The sequence below is a fragment of the Medicago truncatula genome, chromosome 1 (genome assembly GCF_003473485.1).
Source record: "Medicago truncatula cultivar Jemalong A17 chromosome 1, MtrunA17r5.0-ANR, whole genome shotgun sequence".
Taxonomy (NCBI): domain Eukaryota; kingdom Viridiplantae; phylum Streptophyta; class Magnoliopsida; order Fabales; family Fabaceae; genus Medicago; species Medicago truncatula.
This window is the reverse complement of record NC_053042.1, coordinates 17304748-17328388: the sequence shown is the minus strand read 5'-3', so window position 1 is coordinate 17328388 and position 23641 is coordinate 17304748. Positions and strand designations below refer to the sequence as shown.

General features: G+C 32.0%; 2 protein-coding genes, 1 long non-coding RNA gene and 3 other non-coding genes across 7 annotated transcripts; 4 read left to right on the top strand and 2 right to left on the bottom strand.

Moving 5' to 3' along the window:
* Nucleotides 1–412: 412 nt before the first annotated feature.
* LOC11421208 (acid phosphatase 1) lies at nt 413–2167 on the bottom strand. The gene is made up of 3 exons (XM_003590108.4): nt 1754–2167; nt 1026–1235; nt 413–773 (listed from the first exon to the last, which is right to left on the bottom strand). Exons 1-3 carry the CDS (start codon nt 2164–2166, stop codon nt 596–598), a joined length of 801 nt encoding a protein of 266 aa, XP_003590156.2. The 5' UTR covers nt 2167; the 3' UTR covers nt 413–595.
* A 1819-nt stretch (nt 2168–3986) lies between these two features.
* On the top strand, nt 3987–12884 carry LOC112418639 (uncharacterized). 2 transcript variants are annotated; one of them, XR_003008716.2, is made up of 3 exons: nt 3987–4211; nt 4897–11888; nt 12449–12884. It is a non-coding gene; the product is annotated as an uncharacterized lncRNA (long non-coding RNA). The 2 variants fall into 2 exon arrangements; XR_005646418.1 differs by having other exon boundaries at nt 3995–4211; nt 4897–12884.
* Nucleotides 4279–4354, top strand: LOC112418771 (small nucleolar RNA Z195/SNORD33/SNORD32 family). The gene has a single exon (XR_003008859.1). It is a non-coding gene; the product is annotated as a small nucleolar RNA Z195/SNORD33/SNORD32 family (small nucleolar RNA).
* LOC112418818 (small nucleolar RNA U31b) lies at nt 4716–4800 on the top strand. Its single transcript, XR_003008898.1, has one exon. It is a non-coding gene; the product is annotated as a small nucleolar RNA U31b (small nucleolar RNA).
* On the top strand, nt 5525–5609 carry LOC112418819 (small nucleolar RNA U31b). The gene has a single exon (XR_003008899.1). It is a non-coding gene; the product is annotated as a small nucleolar RNA U31b (small nucleolar RNA).
* A 4795-nt stretch (nt 12885–17679) lies between the features above and the next one.
* On the bottom strand, nt 17680–22509 carry LOC25483026 (putative uncharacterized protein DDB_G0277255). Its single transcript, XM_013611667.3, has 5 exons — nt 22154–22509; nt 19400–20194; nt 18493–18681; nt 18275–18394; nt 17680–18055 (listed from the first exon to the last, which is right to left on the bottom strand). The coding sequence occupies exons 1-5, from the start codon at nt 22202–22204 to the stop codon at nt 17948–17950; spliced, it is 1263 nt and encodes a 420-aa protein (XP_013467121.3). The 5' UTR covers nt 22205–22509; the 3' UTR covers nt 17680–17947.
* Between the last annotated feature and the right edge of the window lie 1132 nt (nt 22510–23641).

The window sequence follows — 23641 nt, the reverse complement described above, 5'->3', positions numbered from 1 at the left end:
TTTTGAAATTGTTCATAAGATTTATCAAGGTACGACAAAATGAGGCATTGCACAATGCACACAACCATAACCTGTGATCCCGTGTATGGCACAAGTTAAGATTATGAAATGTCAAATAATATTGTTTGATACAAAGGATTTTGTATATACTCACACTTGAATAATATAGTAAGAGATCTTTACCAACTTAATGATGCAAAAGTGTTAAACCTTTATGCAGTTACACGCATATGATATCCAATTAAGAAAAAATTGCATGAGTTTTGATATGCGATCATAATATTAGCTTTCTTGATTTCAGTGTATAAGTGTTATTACAGTTATTGGTTAGGAATTTTGCATTTTTTTTACAGAAATTTTATACGCTTATTACAAATAAATATACTCTACAAATTAACAATTATTTCCCTCTAAAAAAACTAACAATATTTCAACCTTTATTATATCATTACCAATACAATGCAATTAAAAAATAATAATTTTTTCTGTCAAAAATAAATAAATAGTTGCATACAATTAAAATATTTAAAGTTTAATAAACAAATAAATAATTTCAATAACAAAAATCATTTCATGCATAACACCTACACACTAGTTAGCTAACATAGTACATTGGATTTGGGAGTTTGAATGTCCTTCTAGGACTTGGAATCCCCTCAATGCTACTATATTGGTCCCCAAGAATGCCCCAAATGCGATAACCTCCGTTCATTACCTCTCTTCTTACATCAGACTTATACTTTTTCACTGATACAAATTCATTAGCTGTATCTCTGCAAATGAAAAAAATTATAAAAATAGTGAGAAATAGAAATGAAACAAATTAGGACACATCTCTTTTGATTGAAATAAGTTGATAAATTAAATAAACCTAAGTTTGGTGAAATTCTTAGCCAAATACACTTTATAAAATAAAAAATAGGGCATGTTTAAGTTTCCCTAAAAACATAGAACCAACTAAAATAGATATTTTTTTTCCATACCTCAATGAAAGAGATAAATTATAGACAAATTATTCTACTTACCTAAAGAAAATTCTAGTCCACCCATAATAACCAACATTGAGAAGATTGTCAATTGTGGCTGATCTGAGATGTTCCCTCCTTGCAGTGATCAATATGATTTGAATACCTCTTGACTTAAGTTCATTGAAGAGCTTCAATGAGTGATCAAGAGCAGGTGCTTTACCCTTTCTCATCCATTGCTCTAGAGATGTCACATTCAATTTATTTCCCCTATAGTCAAATAAAAAAACATCATCATTTTGAACTATTATCGGTGATTACAAGGTGGTCAAGATAGGAATTAAGAACCATAAAAAGGTCCTAGATACTTAATTTTTTGTGTGCAAAATGGGTATTTTATGTGTGTCACTGCAGAGACTAATCACACAATTTGGATTCGAGTATGTGTAGAGACTGACTATACAATGGACAACAAAACTCCCCCTCAAAAGTTTTAACATTTCGCATTATAAAAGTTGGATTGGAACTCAAAATTTCTAGTTAAATTGAAAGAGATTCGAATCATCTCATCCAACCATCAGAATATAAATATTTTTTTTGTAGATAAACGAAATGACAAAGGCATCATAAACTCACACACATAAGTGAAGGCGTCGTCGGGGTTCGAACCCCAATCATAACATCTGACCTAACAATTTCGGCATTTTTGCTATTGAATTAGGACTTAGGTTGAACCGAATAGTAACCAAATAATCAGCACATTATTAAAGAGTGAATTTAAGATTTACCCATATTGATTGTTCTTGTAATAAGGAACAGTTGAAAGTAGAGTATCATCAATGTCAAAAATCCAAGCATCTCTTCCATCTTTCTTCAAATTGCAACTTGTGCTAAGATAAACTAAACATTCTTCAATTGCCCTTTCTGAGTCCACTTTATATTGTGTAGACTTCATATATTTTCCAATGTATTCAATGCATTCTTCAGGCACAACTTCAAAATCTCTTATGTTGTGTAACTCAACATTCATTCTCCAACTTTCACAATAGTTCTTTAAGCTAATCTTGAATCCATTACGTGATAGCTTCAATATGTTCCAATCTGCAACTACTAATGGAATTAAAAGGCATGTACAAACCAAACACCACCCAAGTGCTTTGCTCATTTTTTTTTCCTTTGGCAAAAGGGAATATGTAAACATGGGTAGTTATAGGTAGATATAGGAAATAATGGAACCAACTACTTAATTTTATATGTTTAATTATATTATATGAAAATGACTAAGAAATTTAAAGTCACATGGGTTTGATAGCTAGCCACAAACCTTGACATGCACCACACTCACATAGTCACATGCTATATGAGTATATGGTTGTCAAAATGGTTAAAATCTAGAGAAATGTCAATTATGAGGGGAAACGTGCCTACATGATTTCTGTGAGGATCTTAAAGTTTTACACAAGAGAAATAATATATGCTTGTTCTTACATTTGACAAATGGGGTTTATCAATTGATCATACTCGTTCTATATAACTCCTTTGATTATAATTTATTAATGGTGAATTGCACGGTTATTTTAAAATTAATTTTGGATATAAAATATATTGAGGTATACTTATTTTTGTTTTACATTGTTTAAACATACTCAAAACATATAGTATCAAACATATATGAAGTTGTCTGGTTAAAAAAGGAATATAAGTACAACGTTTCAAATTAAAACATTCTCAAAATCATTAACAACTCATTATACAATCTCTATTTTGTCTTCAAATGCATAGAAACAAGTTGCAAAACATAGTTAAAAACATCATATAATGAGGCGTCACCAACCTATCAGTTTATGGAGGTACGGAGCTAGAAAGGGGACCAACAGAGGTCATGGTCCCCCAAACGTTTTTTAATTATTTTTATACCAGTGTGTTTTATATTTTTTGTCTTTGTATTTATGTTTTGCGGACTTTATATGATGTTATATAATGAACCTTTTTCTTTCAATCAATATATTGTGCCTTAAACACTTAAATTTCTAGATTTAATTGCACTAATTCTTAACTTTAATCCTTAAAGTGAAAAGAATTAGAGATTTTGTTTGCAATTTACAAAAGTACCATAATGCTTAACAAGAATCTCGTTTTTGAATTCCTCATTGCAATTTTGCTTTGAAATTTTGACTCATTGTATGTCATTTTATTTGTGCATTCTCAACCACCATCAACGATTCAGTGCTCATGATTTCACTTTGAATATATTTTAAAATTTTTGGTTAAATTGCGTATGTGGTCCATCCCGCGGTCTCATCTACCCCTTCCCGCATTTGATATTTCCGATATAATGGTTCTTAGTGCGAATGTTAGTGTATCAAGTAATTACGAAAAATTAGGTTTTGGGGTCTAATTGAAATTTCCGATAAGTTAGAAATTATTCACGAGTACTCGACTAGGGATTGAGTCGTTAGACCTTCGTCACACTCTTCTAGAAGATAACACTTGCTCAAATATCCTTGCTAAGTTGTTGTTTTGACTCATTGGTTGTGCTTTAATTTTTTGACTTCTCCCAATTCTCTCCTCCTTGATTTTGCCTGATGCATTTAGAACTATATTTTTTTATTGTGGATTGGATATCCGTTGCACGCAACTAATCTCTTGAGTAAGATTTTTTTTTTTCTTCTCTTTTTTCTCTTTGTAACAAAATAAAAAGTTTTCTCTTTTGGACCCGTATAATTGCTCAACCTTTCAGTTCACATCTCCCATACTTTATTTTTTGTGTTTAAAAATGCTTCTATATATATAACTACAAAACATTGTTTTTCAAGATTTTTGAGTAATTAGGGAGGTCAAAATAGCAAAACCAACAAAATCATGTTCAATCTTAGTATGTTGGGCCGGACCCTCAGCTACTGAAGCAGTACCCACCCGTTTGATTTTAACTGGAACGGGTGCGCCGCCGTTAATCTCAAAACCCTAATCTGAACCCACTTGCTTCTTATAAATATTCCCAAATCGCAAACCCTAATTCCACTCCTCGTTGCTTTACTTGTTCGAATTCCGATTTTATTTTGTCTTATCTTTCTTAATTCTTAGCGTTAATTTTTGCTGGTTTCTTTTTGTTTTCATTATATTGAATTTTCAGTTTGCAACATTGGGATATGATGATGAAATCTTTGGATTTGACATCCACTCTTACTGTGAATTTATTCATACTTGGTGATTCAACCATCGACCAACTGATCCCAAATTGCTTTAGTGAGTATATTTTGCAAAATTATTAATGTAATTTTCATTCTAAACCATATTTTGTTATGTAAATGCAAAGAGATATGATGATAATTATCCCAAATGTTCTGTTATTGATGATGAAACAAACATGCACTACCATCTGATCTCTTGCAAGTTTATGAAACCATTCATATTTCCAATCTTCTTTAATTAAGCCATTTTTCTCCTTAAATTGTGTTTTGGTTTTATCATCTGGGTATATTTGCCTATGGTATCTGATGTTAGGTTAATTTCATTTTCTTTATTCCAATTCAGACTCACAACTTTATTATTTGTTCTCTGTTTTAATATAATAAATGCATGAAATGAGTTGTGGTGGAATGAATATCTTTACAAAGCTGTTCTCTTAACATTGTTGATCTTGTCAGTTTCACCCCTTTTGGGCTAATATTTTCATAATCTAATGCATGAATGAAGTTGGTGTGGTTTATAATCCTTTGATATAGCTTTATTATAAATTGGTGAAGAAGAGGATGTGATGATAGTAATTGTCGCCCCAGTCTTAATTGGCACTATAATAATAGTGTAACATGGTGACTGACATCTTATCTGATCCTCTTATTATATCTTCCATATATCTTGGTGTTAATTTTGTTATACCTAAAATCAAATAAATTTTTGTTTTTATTTTATTTCAATTTTCTCTTTGCAGCATCGGTACAATGGGATATGAGGATAAAATATTCAAATGTGACATCCAGTCTTACTGTGAATTTTATTCATACTTGGTGAAACATCGACCATCTGATCCCATTTACCAAATTTAATTTTTTTATTATCATTTATCATCTCATTTTATTTGGATGTTGGATTTGATGGTATGTGTCATATAGCATATGTTTTATGAATGATGATTTAATTTTAAACATAGTCTGTTGGCTTGAAATGCATGCATTTGTGATGATGTTTATCAACGTTTCTCTTTTAGAATAAGGCAGGTGTTTTCCTTTATTTAAATTTTTTAAAGGAAGTAAAGAAAAAAGGAATGATGATTGATATATTACTTTCCTCAATTCAACTATGTTTTAGTATTAATTAATATCTAAGGAATGATGAATGATATATTTTTCGTAATGATTGCTGGTAATTTTGTGTGGAGATTTTTTTAATAATGTTTTCTCTGCACCTCCCATGACCTGCTACATCCTTTTTTATCTTGATTTTGGAAGTTTAGCTCATTTTAACAATTGTGTTTGTAGTTTGATACCTTCTTTTAGGAATTAATATTGAATTATGGAACACTCATTTGATATAACTTTATTATAAATTGGTGAAAAAGAGGATGTGATGATAGTAATTGTCGCCCCAGTCTTAATTTGCACTATAATAATAGTGTAACCTGGTGACTGACTTCTTATCTGATCCTCTTATTATATCTTCCATATATCTTAGCGTTAATTTTTTTATACTGAAAATCAAATTAATTTTTGTTGATTTGCTTTTGTTTTTATTATATTTCAATTTGCAGCATCGATACAGTGGGATATGAGGATAAAATATTTAAATGTGACATCCAGTCTTACTGTGTAATTCATTCATACTTGGTGAAACATCGACCATCTGATCCCATTTTCTAGATTTTAATTTTTTATTATCTTTTTCGGGTTGATGTTTTGATTTGAATGTTGGATTTGATGGTATGGGTCATATACGATATGTTTTTTGATAGATGGTTTAATTTTAGACATAGTCTGTTGGCTTGAAGTTCAAGTAGATATGATAATGTTTATCCAACGGTTCTGTTATAGAAGATGGGGTTTCCTTTATTTATTTTGTGGAGATTTTTTTCAATAAAAGTTTCTCCGCACCTCCCATGACCTACTACATGGTTTCCTTCTTTATCTTGATTTTGGAAGTTCAGCTCGTTTACAAATTAGTTGGATTTAAGTTTCTAATGTGATACCTTCTTTTTGGAATTATTTGGATAAATATAAAGTAGTTCGATTATACCTTCTATTTCTATTATATTTAATATATGTGTTACTCCTTTACTCACCTACCATGCACAAGCACAAGGGCTTGACTATGTTTTCCGATTCCACATTTTGTGTCGGCTCGAACCAGATTCAGTCGGATTCTTTCCATCACCGATTTTGGTGCTAAATGCGGTGGTTTTCATTATGACACACAAGTAATTCTCTCCCTTCTTTTTCTTTTTTGTATTTTTATTTGAGTTTGTTTGATTTGATATTGTTGGTGAAATTTTTCAATTGATCAAAGAGTCCTCCTTTTTTAAAGTTGAGCATAATAGTTTTGAGATTCATAGCTTACAAAATGTTAAGGACATTTCATTACTTTGTTACCCTTAAGAAAGAGAAGTTGATGGTTGTCATAATAGAAAAAGTAATAACATTTTATAAGCTATAATTCTTATTATTACGTTATGTTCAAATTTTTAAAAGAATCACTTTGATCAATTAAATTAAAATATTGAACCAACAACATCAAAGAAACTCAAATAAAAGAAAAAAGAATTGGGAAATATTTACATGTATGTGGGGGGTTGGGTAACTCAAGTTGTTTGAGCCAAGGGAAAATGAGTTGGAGGTTCTGGGTTCAAATATGTGTGCGTCTTGAAAACCATCGCCTTTGGCACAACTGTCCAATTGAATCTAGTTCGATTTGACCCAGAACGTGGGAGTCGGAAAACAGAGTCAAGCCTTTGTGGTTGTGCATGTGCATGTTAAGTGAGTAACATCTATATTGATGCTGATAATATTAATGACTGTGATAGATATTGAAGAAGACATTGTTGTCTCTGGAACAGATAGAACCTGACTATCTGCTCATGTGGCTGCAAACAATTTTGTCTAGCTGCCATTTATTTATTGTTTGCTTGAAACACTTTGTTAAAAATATGTTTGGGATGAAGTGTATACTGATTTGATATTGATTCATGTAACCAGCTATAACAAGCTGTATTATTATCGAATATATCATGTTAGTTCATTTTGAAAAACCAGTGCTTGTTCTGAATATGATATATGATATGCTGCCATTTTTCAGCCATAGTTGGATAACTATTAAATTTGTCTGGATTCATAGCCTGTTTTATTTTCTTTTTTGTATTTTTTGTTCTCTTGTAGGTAGCTATTGCCTCCAAACATGTGTCCTCCTCAACCTCTCATTAACGTATATTCTCTTTTCAAATAATGCCAATGGTATTGTAAACCCCAAGGGAGAAATGAAAGGTAATAATTAAAATTGAAATTATTTGGTCTTTGAAACGTGTGTTGTAGAAAATAAACAATGAAAGAGATATAGATACATATTTACAGCATCACATGCGATCTTTGTATTTATTTATCTTTCTTTGATCTCATCGTCTAAAATTTCGAACATTTAGATGAGACATGGACAATTTTTATAAAAAAAAATAACCCTACAAACGGGTGGTGCTCTATATATTGTGCTGGTAAGATTCATTGTTGGCTGGGCAATGATTAAAAAGAGAGAGGTCTTTAGTGGGAAATACCCAATTCAATCGGGAAATCAGAACCCAACTTCTATCGGAGTTAGGATCTTCTCCATTTATCAATGTCCACAGAGAAATGAAAAGAAAAAGAAAACAACGTTGTTAAGAACTTGAAGGTGTCGCCACACTATTTTCACCAAATGGGTTTGGCTTTGGTATCTCAGGTTCTTAGTCTTCTTTCCCCTCTTCCTCTTTCTCTTACCGCCCCTTCATATGAACTGGGTTTTTTCCCACTGTGACAGAGCTTTCATAATTTACACTTCATATGAGCCCTGCACCTAAGAAATTGTATTGGGCATCAATATTTTGATGTTCAAGCATCATTTCAAGAATCAAGCTTTTTCCTCTCTTTTTTTGGCTTGGTTTTAACATCTGTGTTTGTTTTCCTATGGTATCTGATATCCACACAATTCAAAATTGTCTAGGCTTTGTAAAAATGCATGCAATGAAGTGGGCGTGGTATGAATTTCTTTACAAAGTTGATCTCTTAACATTTGAAGATCTTATTGATTTCACCCCCTTTTTGGTTAATATTTTCATTATCTAATGCATGCAAGGAAGTTGGGGTGGTTTGAGTACTGGTTCTCTTTTCTTCCTGAATCAAGTTGCATTCAGAAGATTCATACTTTGCTGGTTTAGCAGTGTGTCATGATACATGCACATCCCACTAATTCTGGTATGAAGTGAGCAATAATTTGATACTGGTTTATGTGGCCAGCTATATCAAGCAATATTATCAAATATATCGAGTTGGATCTCTTGTGGAATCTTTCTTTTCGCAATTTCATACATTACATTTTTAATATTAGTTGATATTTAAGCCATTGTAGTCGAAAGCGGCGCTATAGTGGCCGCGCGGTGCGGTGTGTTGCCGGAGCGCTACACAATTAGCCATAGCGTTGCGGTGTGAGATAGCGGTGCAATGCTACGTAGCGGTTTGGAACCACTATTACATTTTAAGAGAAAATACAAAATTGTCCTTGGTTTAAAAAAAAACAAGGGTATTTTTTACATTTTCATCAAATCCTAAAAAGTTTAGCTTCTCTCTTCCTTCTTTCATTCTTACGCAAAACGGCGTTTATCTGCAAAATGCAAAATGCATCTTCTGCATCTTCTCTCTGCTGTTCTGCTGTAACTTCCTCTCCTGTTATTTTTTTTTTTGTTTAACAATCTCATACTCTGTTGTCCTATTACTTTTTTGTTCTAGTTTTCTTTGTTATTATTGATTCCAAACCCCATTCTGGTCTCTCTGTTTCTGTTTGTAGTTTGTACAAACAATCCTCTGTTTTGTTTATATAAAACTCTATTCTGCTCTCTATGAAATAGCGGTCATTGCCCTGTGTTATCCCGCTATAGCATTTTTGGGGTCGGCCGCTACGCTCCGCTATCCGCTATTAACTACTATGATTTAAGCGATTGTTTGCAAAATATTTTTTTCACAATGATTGCTGGTAATGTGGTGTGATGATTTTAGTTGTTTAAAGATATCTCTGCACCTCTCATGACCAGCGATATTAGTGCGTCCAATCTTACCCCTACCCCGATGATTTCTCATAATTATCATATCATCCCTGTCTAATTCAACGATGAGTTTGATAAATATAATATTGTTTGAAAACTGTTTTTGTTTTTGCATTTTTTATTTTTGTATGTTTTTTGTTCTCTGCTAGATAGTTATTGCCTCCAGACATTAGTCATGTGTCCTCCCCATACAATGGTTTGATACAGTTACATGTCTGGAAAACTAATGAGTCCATCGTTACAGAAGTGACAGTTTTCTTGGTGCTCACTTCTGCTCCATTTGGACTCCACATCTATGTCCTGAATTATGTCAGCTTGTCATTACAAGTTCAGACATTTTGCGGTGCAAGTTAAAATTTGTTTTATATTGTCTCCAGACGTAAGTCAGGTATCTTTTTCAACAGACTATGGTTGATACCGTTACATGTCTGGAAAATTAACTGAGTCCATCGTTACAGGTGTGATGATTTTAGTGCTCACATCTGCTCCATTGGAACTCCACATTCACAGTTCACTTTTAAATAACATCATTGTATACTAGGATTATGTTGAATTTGTTGTTTCTATGTCAATTAAAATGTTTGTGCTATCTGACAGATGTTTCAAAATTTAAAGAAATTTATAACGCAACTTAATTAAATTTTATAAATTCAATTTACACTATGTGCGAATTTCAATTATATTTGTCTGAAATACAACTCTTGTTGTTTGTAACAATGGTTTTGATATGATCTAACAGTTTGGCCTTATTTTCATACTTGTAATTTGGAAAATATTTTGAAATTGAAACTACTGGTTGTCCCTACGTTTTTAGTATTTGAAATACTTGGCTATATACTTGTTTCTCTCTTTGCCGATGGTGCCACTGTTCATTTTTTATTAACAAGCAGATGGTGTGCTAGTGTTATTATAACCTCAAGGGAGAAATGACAGGTACTAATTGAAGTTTTAATTCTCTTTTGTAGATGTGCTGATCTGAAGTCTAAACTAATGTATCTTAAAAGTAAAATAATTGAGACTGGAAGGAGTAAATAACTATTCTTATGATATTGTTACTCCAAAAGATAATGCATAAACTTACAAACATTGAAATTTAAAGATATATATATCTATAAAGCGATTTTGTGCTTGCTCCATTTATCTTTCCTCCTTTTATTGTACATTTATGAGAGAGACAGACACAAGTGAAAGATTAGTATCTTTCCCCTGTATATCTCTCATAATTGACCAATAAATGGAGGGTAGACAAATGTGGCAAACTCGGACTTTCCTATAACATAAATACATTTTAAAGTTAGGATAAACAGTTTTACTTAAAACATGTAGTATATCGCTAACATTTTGGGTTAGTATCCAATTACCCATATGATGACATTTTGTGGTATACTGTCTGTGTATGCAGCAAACCTGTTTATTCAAACTCTAATATATATTTTTGAGAGAAATGCAACGGACATATTGTTTGAATGTATTTTGTAGGTATATAGTTATTTTTCTAATTTCAGTGTTTTAGTTACTGCATAACTTTTTGATTAAGCAATAATCATGGTAATTACTGTATAAGGTTTAGCATGATAACATCGATGGTCATTTGTGTTGTTTGACCGTGATGTATATTCCAACATCTAAGTGCCTGTTTGGATGGGCGGCTGCAAGTCACGTTTTGCTAGAAATCACGGCAAAATCCACTTTAATGTAGAAGCTACAATTCTCAGCTTCTTAAAATCACGGCAGATTTACATCAGTGTGCTGATGTGCTTTTACTTCATCAAACGCCACTCCAAACATACATCAAGTATAACAATCTGTTTGAAATCGGGGTTTACAAATCTTAATATCTTATTTTTCAAATGCTATTGATGTTCATATACTTCCACCGATTGATGATAGCCGTACTGCATTCAAGATAGTCTCATCCATCCACTAGCAAAATGTTGAAGGTGTCAACCTTCCCATTAAGTTGTTGAAAATGTGTTAAAAGATTGAAGGATCTAGATAAGCATACATCTGAGGATGTTGTGTTACTTGAGATTCTTAATTTAAATGTTTTCATGTATTATGTTATTGTGTATTTTAGAATCTGTCTCCTTAGGACGAAGTTGTTTTTTTTTCTGGTTACTTAGGATGAGGTTGTTTGGTCTACTTTAATAATACTATTTTTAAATATTCTAGTTCTAATACCAATTTCCTTTTTTTTTTGGTGATGCTGCATTTTCTTTATTTATTTTTTATCAGAACAAGTACTGTTGTGCTATTATGTGCAACTCATGTTGGGGTATGTAGTGCGTTTACTTTATGGAGAAGTTAATTTGACTTGATGCATTCTGCATTAATTTTTAATTTTAATTATGCAGCCTTATGGAGTATACGTGTTAACATTAAAATAACTTTTGATAATAATTTAGGAGATATTTGCTAAAAAAGGACATTTATTCTGTCAATACACACTGGTTGCAAAAGCAATAAACACACTTTGAAATTTTTCTTGCTGTCGATACCGAAATACATTTGTGCGGCTTATTCAAGTTTATTGCTGCTGCGCTCAACTGAGTTATACTGCAGTGCTTTTTATTCTTCAGTTATTACTTCAGCAAAACCTTGTTCAATCCATGCATCTGGTGGCAACCATGCCTTGAAATTGTTAGCAGGTTAGATATATCACCTTTATGAATGTTGGTTTCATTTCTGTTGGTATTGTTGTGTTTAAATTTGTCCCAGTTGTTTGCTTTTGTGTAGTTTTTAACACAGTTAATAACTGATAAATACCAACATGCTAAAACTTTGTGATTGCAAATATTATTGCTAAAACTTTATTTTCATCATCAATCCAATCAATAAACACTTCTGTGTAAAACTCAGTGGCCAAACCAAATTTATGTTGCCCAATGCCCATCATGTGCAATTTTTGAAACAATGATCTACTACCTTTTCAATATTGTTATAGAATCTTTGGCATAGGATTTTGCAATTTAGTTAAGTTCTAGGATGGAACGATGTTGTTAAGGATACACCATATCAGGTTCTTTTGCCTAGGTGGAACATTTACTTTCGAAACTTTTTTTCAGTTCATTCTTTATGACATAACCCATAAGACATTTGTCCTCAAATATTTGTGCTAGGACATTAAATCCGTTGAGATAGGTGATTAAATTGTCTTTCCATTAATTGAATTGTCATTAATAGAAGCCTTCATACATCTGGCCATTAGGGATTCAGGTTGAGGATAACTCTGTAGCCTTGTTTATCCCTATGTTCTGAAACCAGCACTCCTTTAGCAGAACACGCTAAATTCTGCTGCACATAGCAGGACTAGAGAACAGTTCAGCAAGAAAGGCTTAGATGGTAATGTCCAAAACATGGTTTTATCATCTGCAAACACTCACAACAATTTGATGCACTTGGATTGTTAGTAGCGATGGAGTGGATGAGAAATCTAGCTTTTGACAAAGTTGTCTTTGGTTTGGACTGTTAAAACTTAGTTCAGCTGTGCGTGATGACACATAATTTGACGTTGTCTTAGCTTGTTGTAGAGCTATTTTATCTGGTTTTTGTAACAACTTTTATGTCAAGTTTTTTAGGAGAGGTCAATATGCTTGCGCAAAATCTTGCAAATGAGGCTATAATGTTAGTTCTCAACTTTGTTTTGTTGTATTGATCCTTTATTTTTATTGGAATGAAATAGTTCTCTTTCATAAATAAAAATTTCTTCTAATCACACTTCTCATCAATCATAAATGAAAGTCATGTCCCGTGTCACACGTGTTAGTGTCCAATATCGACACAATACATACATATATAGTGGCATTCAGTCACTTCTATTTTTTATTTATTTATTTTTAAATTATTATTAGTGTCTACATTTCAGTGTTGTGTCTGGTTCATGTATTTGTGTATGTGCTTCAAGGATTAATGGGTGAAAGCGGTTCAGATAAAAACCGATGAAATTGAAAAACCAAACCGAAATTTATCTGAGGGTTCGGTTCAAAATCAAACCAAACTGAAAGAAACCGAGCTGAATTTGTCTGGTTCTCGGTTTTCAATTTTAAAATTTAATTAACTGATGAACTGGACCGATATGTTTATTAAGCTTACCCAGTCCACTTCGACTTAGCTGAGACTCAGCATTTTACTAATACACTCTAACACCAAAAGAACAAACAACACAAGTAAAACCACAAACCCTAAACTTGGTAGTCATTTCTAACACATTCATCAATACAATACATTTCACTTCTCACACTTAACAAACTATAAACCCTAAGTTTTTTTTTTTCTCACTGCTGCCATTGTTCTGCTCTTCGTGCTTCAAGTTTATGCTTCTTAGATTTATCCTTTTCCTCCTAAAAAATTGTGTACTTTAAAAATTTAATGGAAACAAACTTTGGTTTATTTTATATAAAGTAAGAAAAAATGGAGTGATATTTCAACCATTCGTGATTTTGTATGAGCTAAACAATTCTCTAGATGTAGTTGCCAACCATTCATTAGTTTCCTCATGTAATATTTTGTATAAGAATCTTATACTACACACTAGCATAGCACTGCCACTAAGAATTATTTTCAGCTTTTCTATATATAAAAAAAACTCTTAACTCTAAGCTTATGAAGCACGGATACACACAGACATCAAACACGACACAGACACTGACACGTCGGCATAGCTAATAATTTGAAAAAATCATATAATTCAGTGTAATTATATATGTTGGTGTCAGATACGAACATATCCGACACGAAACACGCATAATCCAAAGAGCGTCCGTGCTTCATAGGTTAAGCATCTCAAAGAGAACAAGGATAAACTACTACATATTGAAGATTAACTTACCTGAGAAACTATATCAAGTGTCTTGCAGTCTCCATGCTCATCTTCTTGGAACATCCACCAGATTTCCATCTATCTATAAGACCAGATGGCCCTGGCCCACCATCTCTACTTTTAGGTCCACCATGAATCTCACCTGGAATAACAATATTCATGCTATTTGAATAATCCTCATTTTTTCCACCATAACATTCACTAGGCAATTTGTTGAGAAATTTTGATCCCCAACCTCCTACTTTTTCAAGACAATTAAATGGAACATGTTCTTTGACAACAATAGCACCAACCTCAAAATTTGTTGGAACATTTTTTCCTAATAAATTGTTCTCACTTAGACCATATGAACATGTTCTCAACACTTTCCCTACTTTCTTTGAAGTGTGCATTTCTTTGTCATGAATTTGAATGTCACCAAATAACAAAAAATGTGTTTCCATCATTATATAATTGTTAGAACAAAGAGTGAAAATTGTTGATACATTCAACTTACCAACAAGTTGTTGTAAATCACTATCAAAAATCTTATTGCCCTTTTTACTCCCTTTGGTCAAATAAATCAAGTAGACATAATCCAAAGATTCATCATCTTTTGGCTCTATTTCATTCAATTTGGCTACATAAATTTCATTCTTATCAGCACAAAATACAAAATGAGGGATACTTTGATTCCAAATGCATTGAAACGTTCCTTTAGTTAGTCCCAAAGAGACACCAAAACCAAAAGAAAAACAACTTAAACAACTACTTAAGTTATGGTTTTGCATCATTGGTGGTTCCATTTCTAATTGATATGGTGAAGAGAAACCAAATCCACTAGAAGACTTTTGAATCATAACATATCAAATTGTTAAGATTATCACATTGGTCACCACCAATAAGGTTAGCTACATTCAAGGTTTTTTCCGAAGTTAACATAGTTTCCAATGAACTTTTGTGTGCTAATTCCAAGCAGTGACGAGCATATATTTCATCAGCATTAGCCATATACTTTGGACTCCGATTGTGACCATGATACATTAGGAAAAATAAACCCTTGAATAAAAAACTACTATTTTGTGGGTGGACAAAGTTTCTAATGAATGCACGATGAACCAACATTTTTAACTTAGATGGTGAATTTTCTTTGGACAATGTATCCTTCTCATCATGGCCCTTATAATGATTAATTTCCATCTAGTATATATCAATCAAACTATTTGCATCAAATGGTAGAAACCTCTCTTAGATTAAATCTTCCTTCAACTAGAAACTACTACAAGCAGTATAAGATTAGTATCCTGAAAATAAAATAAATCAATACATATCATCATAACTTGTCTAGGTCTATGTTGCATGGACACTTTTAATTGAAGGAGTGTTCTGGTGTCCGACACGTATCGTGTGCGACACCACACGACGCCAACACTTGCCATTTGTGATTACATTGAATTGTGTTATTTTTTTCAAAATTTTATCGGTATCGACATGTCCGTGTCAGTGTCATGTCCAGTGCCCGTGTCAGTGTCCGTGTTTCATCTAAACATATATATATCATCACAAGAGAAAAAAACATACATGTATTTGAAAATATATTTAGAAGAAGAGAAAAGTGAGTCAAACTATCAACTATGAAATATGCTATTATTGCATTCATAGTACATGAAACATGGTAAATAATAAAAAGAAAATAAAGATCTTAGAGAGAAAACTTAAATGTTATATGGATCACTTCATAAAATTTCTTTGGGTTATGGTTTTTTTTTTTGAAAGGTTGAGTTATGGAACTTGTAACATATACTTTTTTTTTTTTACTTGTATTCTAATATTGACTCAAATATACCGAAAGAATCTTCACTACAATCATCTGGCTGGCATAAAAGGAAGGTGAACTAAAATGTTTTAAAAAAAAGGAATAAAATTAAATATTTGGCCGAAAAAATATCAATTAATAAATAAGGATATACAATTCAGGAATTTTAGTAAAAAAAAACATCTTTTAAGTGAATGAAAAATTATAAAAAGAAAACGGTTTTTCATGGAAAAAAATGCTTGTTGATACCAAAAAATTTAGGGAATGGATTTTATTATGTGTAACTTACACATGAAGGAATAAAAGTGTAATATCTCACTATTCAAATTTATTTATCTAAATTATACATATGTTTTTTCTCTCTTGACGAATTGTGGAATATCACATTTTATTCTTTCATATGAATAAAGTATTATCTCTTGTCATTTAAGTTCCTCTATAACTTTGCTAAAAAAAAAAAAGTTCCTCAATAACTAAATTCCTAGTATGTTTCACTCTTGATGAATGATGAGAGACCACATTTTATTCTATCATGTATAAATAAATTACACATGAGAAAATTCATTTCCAAAAATCTCACATGAGTTTGCACCAACGACAAAACTATATGCCCACCATTTGATTAATCTTTTCTCCCCCCTGCATTCTTTTATCTATACATTATCTCCTTGTTTATTGGATGATTTTGTTCTGTGTGTTTTCAATTCATTCTAAGAGAATTTGAGCTATTTTTTTGTGGTGGTCGAGGTTTGAACCCCAAATCTTACATATATTATGTATTGTCTCCACCGACTGAGTTAAGCTCACGAGGACAGAGAATTTATGCTATATATATTGCACAACTTATTCTCAAGTTTTTAGTCAGAAATTGCAAATTAAATATACTAAATCTATTTGAATAGAAGTATAACTGTATCAATCCCTTGTGGACCCCTAGTTGAGAGTAGTCAAATGTCCACACGGAGAATAAAAAGAAGCACTAGAAGAGAAGAAAGTGCAAATGCATAGATTAATCTATTTAAGGAGTTAAAGCATGATACATTTAAGAGATGCTTCTTCTTAATTGTGAAATTTCATATATATTAGTTAGAGATAAAACTCATGACGATGTAATTAAAAAATTTGAGTTGCTTTCCACTCATATCACAACAATTTGGTACTGATATTTACATATAAAAAAGTGTTTAATCATGGGTATGGATGAAAATAATCATGTATGGAACAGTATCCAAAATTAAATAGAGTTGGCCCCACAAAAACATGTTAGGCCCACAAATTGAAGAAAAAAAATAGTAGATTGTTTTTTCAATCTTATTGATTTCTCGCACGTCCTATGAACTTGAACTTCAGACTATATAATCTGAAAAACATAAAACATCCTTCAAAACATGTTAAAACACCCTCAAATACACCATTTTTTCAAATTTTATAATCCGAATGGAGAGCGCGAGAAGGTTCAAAAATAGGACAAGAAATTATCAAAATTGTACATGGATACTTCTCAATAGAAAATGTCTCTATTTGAGGAGCCTTTGTGAAAATATTTCCCTTGAATATTGAAGTATATGTACCTTCTCTATTTATTTACACTAGAGAAAAAAAATTATACACTTAATAGTATTTTATGCATTCATACCTTGATCCAAATCATGAGCACCCAAATCAGATCCATGGCACACTAATGCTGTAAATTAACCCAAATCATTGGTTATATTAGAGAAAATATTATGTTTCTCTGTGTTTTTTTTTTTTTAGAATAAAAGAAGAAAATCATAACATGTCATTCAAAACAGAACCAAATACAAGTTTTGTAGGGGCAACCGAATTTTTTTCATGTGGTAAATACAACTAGTTCATAGTTACAACAACATAGAAAAAGACAATATCTGCAAAAATGTATACATTTTCTAGTTTCTGTGTGTTCCTAACTCACTTATTGATATATAATATTTTGGACCCCAATTATTCACTTTCCTTATGCCATCAAGCCCTGAAGATGGTAAAGGGCCCTACAAAAATCTACACAAGCTAAATATATATTATATTATATTATAGATATACATATACTAGTCAAACTATATTAATTAATTAATTCAAATCAATGAGTGGATGGAATAGTTGCATTTGAAGGAGTTAAGTCCACTGATATGTGCAAAGATATCTGAGGAATCAACCATATCATCTTCTTCTTTAACAGCTATCTGCAAGTACAAAATGAAAGGAATCTTAAATTAAAGAATTATACCATCAAATAATTGAAAAGGAAAAAAAAAGCTTGAAAGTGATGTGGTATTTTTTTTATTGACTAAAGTAAGTTGAACATTTCGGAGTCTAGGGTTAAAGTTTAAGTCTCATCGACAACGGTTGTAAAATGATTATTAATATCGTTTTGTTAAATAAATTTGGCTAGGGAATCTTACTTCATCATCATCTTCATGGTTGCTCCTACCTGGCCTATGATTCTCTCCAAAATCATCATTCTTTGCAAACCTTCCTCTAACTCGCGGCCGGCTATCCGCTAAAGTTTTTCGACAAGCATACTGCACATGTATTTTTTTTGCATCATTAGCTGAATTTTGAAAATATAAATGAATTTTTATAGATGAATGTATTGAAATCTATGTATCATATAGTATACCTTGATTTTCTTGCTGAAATTTCTTTCATTTCTCTTCTTCATATATCTATGAATCTTCTCTTTCCTTTGCTCAACAGAAAGTTTTCCAACTTTCAAACTAGAGTCCTCCAAGTGTGAAATTTCTGGTGCCAAAGTGGCAGAACAACTTCCAGCACCAGATACTAGTTTGTGATTCTCATTACCAAGTGCCTATAAAAGAAAATACAATTATAAAGATCAATTATAACATGTAGCACAGATAATTCAAATCGATGATGTGTCCTGTGTCCAACATGTATCAGTGCCTAACATCAACATATGTGGTTACATTCAACATTTGAGTCTCAATGTCAGTGTTACGTTTGGTGTTCGTGTCAGTGTCTGTGTGCTTCGTAGTAATAAAATACTACTTTTATTAAAGACTGTAGAAAGAGATATACACATAGAACCAATCATGAAGATGGTCTTTTCTAATGATGCTGCTGTCTATATTATCTTTTGTTTTTTATTATTAACTTAAAGTGGTTATTCCTTTCTACTAAGCCAAATCAAAAGTATTATTTTAATGCAGCTAACTTTATAAAAGGACTTATATTATATGCTATCTATTATTTGATGTATATTGGCACCTATGAGTTTTCAGCTTAAGATATTTTTGGAGTATGAGCTTTAACCAAAAACTACACTTCTGATATAGCATCTTCTAATTTTTTAACAACTTTACTTCACACTTTACAATGAATACATTTTCAATTTTTACTTTTTATGTTGTGATAGAGAGAAGATGAAATCTAAAAAAAATATTTGACATTTTTCAGAATACTCAATTTATTATCAAAATGCAATTTCAAAAGCTTCAATAATATCTTCTATAATAAGCAACCAAGGAGAACTTAACAAGGTAGTATAGTTTGAGTATTGATCATACCTGAAAATCTTGAGGGTTAAAAACCTGTTGAACAGAATCTGTACAATAAATTCCACCATTTTCACCTTGATAATCCAAATCTTGTGTCTGCATTTCAGAACCTAATAGAATCCCTCCACCAAATAAGCTAGAACTATCAGCAGATAAAGCAGTAGCAAGATTTCCATGAGGCATATAGACACCTAAGCCATTACTAAGATAAGAACAAGAAGGAGAATAAGAAGGAATTGAAGATATGCAATCATCTTCAAATACAGAAGGGAATGAAGCACTCATAAGCGGCGCTGCCGAAGAAATAGGATCAGTTTGATATTGTGGTAGCCCTTTCAAACCAGAAAGATGATGAGTTTGTGTTGAAGAGAAATCAAATTGTTGTTCTTGATGAGTTGTTAATGGAAGAAGCGGCGGAACGAGAAAAGATTGTGATGATGTGAAATCTATAGAAGCTGAAATGTCATTGTCAAGATCTTCTTGTGAATCAAAGATAATGGAAAGGTTGTTATTATTATTGGTATTTGTTGTGTTGATGTTGTTAACGTTGTTTGTGGTAGGGCTTGTTGTGCTAGTAGTTGTTGCAGTACTATTGCTATTGCTATTGTTATTGCTATTGATGTTATTGTCTAAATCTAAAGCTTGAGATATGTTGTTTAAGGTATATGAAGAATTGTTGTTGTTTTCTTCATGACAACAATTTGAGCTTGAAGTTACATCAGAATTTTGTTGTAGAGAGTCTTGGAACAAATTAGGGTCACAAAGTTCAAAAATTTGTGCACTAATTGGACTTGAAATTTCATCCTGCAGTGTGTGACATAAAAACAATGTAAGCAACATGTTACTAAAAACTATTTTTTTGAAGGATGTTACTAAAAACTATTGAACACACAAGGTTTAGCATGTAACAAACAAAAGGCTTGTATATAAAAACATAAGGTAGATACGTGATTCTCTATTCATTATGGAGTTTGAAAACTGAATCTAATTCCAATTCCCCTTTTTGTTGATAGACATGAGTCTGATCTGATCACTTGGAACATAATAGAAGTTCAAATTTCAAAAGCTAATAATATTCTCTAATCGAATTGAAAGTTTGGTTTGAAAATGTCTTCATCAATTAGTAGGTATTCTTAAGTGAAAAACAAGGCAATTAACACAATTATCTTTGTATCTATCTTTCTCACGATGAACTACCTGCTCAAACACCGAATACAAGACTGATACGTAGACACCGAGAATAATTTTAAAAAATGGAAGTAATTGAATGTAACATGTGTCGATGTCATGAAAAAATAGTTATTTACTACGTCTAATTTCCATCTCGATCTTTTTGATGGATTTAAGAAAGTACATGCTAAAATATTTAAATTATGAAAATTATTACTTCCTATCTAAAATCTGTCTAAATATTTCTCAAATATTCGGACGAATTTTATATAGATATTAAAAAAAATAATTATTCCATCTCGAGTTTATCATAAATATGTTTTAAAATTTAATGTAACTTACGACATAGTATGTTCCGTCCGAAAATACAATTTTTTCAATAGTAATATTAGACACTAACACGTATCGAACACGAGACACACTTTCATCCTAGCTGTCAATGTTACATAGCTTTCACACAATACTAGTCCTTCATTGTCAAGAAGAAAACAAAACAAAGCAATATGCAAAGCCTTATTGGGGCATTCTACATATAACTAGTTGGTTGCATAGTCTAGTCAGTCATTGTCCATAATTGGTAATAGACATATAAGAAATTCTTCAAAAAGTGATTTCTTTTTCAAGTTATTTATTGTGAAAAAGAAATGTGCAATTGTATCTATGCTTCATGTGTCTTTGGAACCAAATTACCTAATGTTAATAACATCAAAACACAACAAAGTAAAAACAAAGAAAGAACCTCATGCTATATGTTATTTTTCTTTTCATTAAATGGAAATTTGTCCTTCAATGGGAATGAAAAGCCACTTAAAGGAACACTTTCATAATGCTATGCCTATATGAACTTTTTTTGTCATTACATTATTTAGCTCTTTCTTCCCATCTAACTGAATAAAGAATATCAATATTAGGAAAGCTTACAAATGAAGCTCCAAAGAGATATATATTCCACAGGAACTGAAAGCTATGTCTAAAATGACTATCAAGGAAATGTTACACCATTTTACTATTTTGTCCTTAGAAAATGACATTTTGATGGTAAGGGCATTGTCTTGAATAGGATAAGTATTTGAAAGAACAAAGCCTTACTCTCACGGAGTCTTTGATTCCTTCTTATTTGTTTCCAGTCAAAGAAAATATTATGCTTGCCAACCATATAAATAGAGGAAAGAAGACATAATAGTCCAATAAATTGTGAGGGTATGTATGTATATGGCTTCTGGTTTTGCTATAAATATTAGTAATTAATACTTATAACTAACAAACATTCAAACTATTGATTGAGAGACAAATTAAATTAATTAACATGAAACATGTAAGAAACATAAGAAAACTATATTCATGATTCATGCATGATTCTAATGCATGTAAATAGAATAAATTGAAAGAAGACATAAATAACCAACTACTTTGGCTACCAAAATTTAAGAGTAACCCTAAGGAAAAACAACCCTCTTTTCAAACAAATTAACTGTTGAGAAGGTGCATGCATGCATGATAAAATTAAAGATAACATATAGTTCCATTCCAACGCATGCATGCATGTAAGATTATTGAGATAAAATATATAATTAACAAGGTTGAGGAAATTACAATGGATAGTTGATCATCATGTGATGGAGGGTGGATAACATCTTGCAACATGGTGATGAATCTTCTTGAATGGATTGGAGGAAATGAATATTAGGTATATGTACAAATAAATTAATATAATATGCTTGATTTGGTGAAATGTTTCACACAAGTGTTCCTAAGCTAGATAGAATTTGGCTACTTAAAAGAATGCATGATAAATAAAAAAGGGAAGGAAGGAGAGAAAGTGAGAAATATGTAAGGATATATAGAAGGAGAGAATTAATGTGAAATGGTTTAAGGAGGGAAGAGAGAGAAAGAAGTTAAGAGAGTAGTTAGCTAAGATGATGGAGAGTATGAGGGTGTCAAAAACAGAGAAAATTAGTTATGTGCATATATAGACATGGAAATGGGGTGTCAAGGCGACACTTCCGCTGGCCCATTCATTCACTCATTTGCCTTTCTTCAATAATAATAATAATAATAATAATAATAATAATAATAATGTCTATACAGACATTTTTTTTTTAAACAAACAAAAATGGAATATATTACTAAAAACACTGTAATTGTTGAAGCACAAGACGTGTCAAAACAATCACAAAAAGATTACAACACAGTCAAAATTACATCAAGGATAGTCAATGCCCAAACATAGAAGCGGGCTCGACCACCAACTATGTGTACCAAAAATAAATACTATGTTACTAGCTTTCAACCACCACAAGGTATTTGATTTTACTTTATCTAGCAATAGTGATATAGAACTATGACGATTCTGAAATAACCTATCATTCCGTTCTTTCCATAAAATCGAGACACATTGAAACCAAATCAAATGAAATAATGATTGACACGATGTCAAGCCACCTGCATATTCAATAAATTGCACAAAGTGATCTGACATAGTATGAGAATCGACCCCTTCGACACCAAGCCAAGCCCGCACCAGAGGCCACAAAGCACCAAAAGTCGGACAAGACAAAAATAAATGATTCACATCTTCAACCTGCCCACATCCCATTACACAAAACCGGTTTTCCGCAGCTATAATCCCTCGTGCCACCAAATTAGATTTAGTAGGTAAGCGATCCCTCAACAGTCGCCAAGCAAGGATAGAAACTTTTAAAGGAACCTGTTTATGCCAAATTAACTCCATATTTTGATGAACAAGAGGTTGTTCCTGTGATGTCAACAAGTCATATGCACCACGAACAGTATAACCAGAAATCTGATCCGGCAACCACATCCACCTGTCAGTTTCTGATTCCTGCAAAGTGACTGTCAGTAATAAATCCCTACACTCTACTAACAATTCCTTCTCCCATACCCATAAACGACGACGCCACTGCCACGCCCCCCCCATCTCCCTCCACCCCCAACAAAAACATGTTCCGCACTGTAAAGATTTTATCTCGAATACAAATTATTAGAGGTGTAAATAGGTTGGATAAAATCAGGAAAACCGATCCAGATTGACCCAATTTGATGGTTTGGGTTGAATATATA

What these genes read in the sequence shown, in the direction of transcription:
- LOC11421208 (XM_003590108.4), bottom strand. Translation starts at nt 2,166, where the DNA reads ATGTTTACATATTCCCTTTTGCCAAAGGAAAAAAAAATGAGCAAAGCA. An exon ending in TACAAGAACAATCAATATGG is followed by an intron (nt 1,236 to 1,753) that starts GTAAATCTTAAA and finishes ATTTGACTATAG; the next exon opens with GGGAAATAAATTGAATGTGA. An exon ending in TGGACTAGAATTTTCTTTAG is followed by an intron (nt 774 to 1,025) that starts GTAAGTAGAATA and finishes TTTCATTTGCAG; the next exon opens with AGATACAGCTAATGAATTTG.
- LOC25483026 (XM_013611667.3), bottom strand. Translation starts at nt 22,204, where the DNA reads ATGTTGCAAGATGTTATCCACCCTCCATCACATGATGATCAACTATCC. An exon ending in ATTTCAGCAAGAAAATCAAG is followed by an intron (nt 18,395 to 18,492) that starts GTATACTATATG and finishes ATACATGTGCAG; the next exon opens with TATGCTTGTCGAAAAACTTT. An exon ending in ACCATGAAGATGATGATGAA is followed by an intron (nt 18,056 to 18,274) that starts GTAAGATTCCCT and finishes TTGTACTTGCAG; the next exon opens with ATAGCTGTTAAAGAAGAAGA.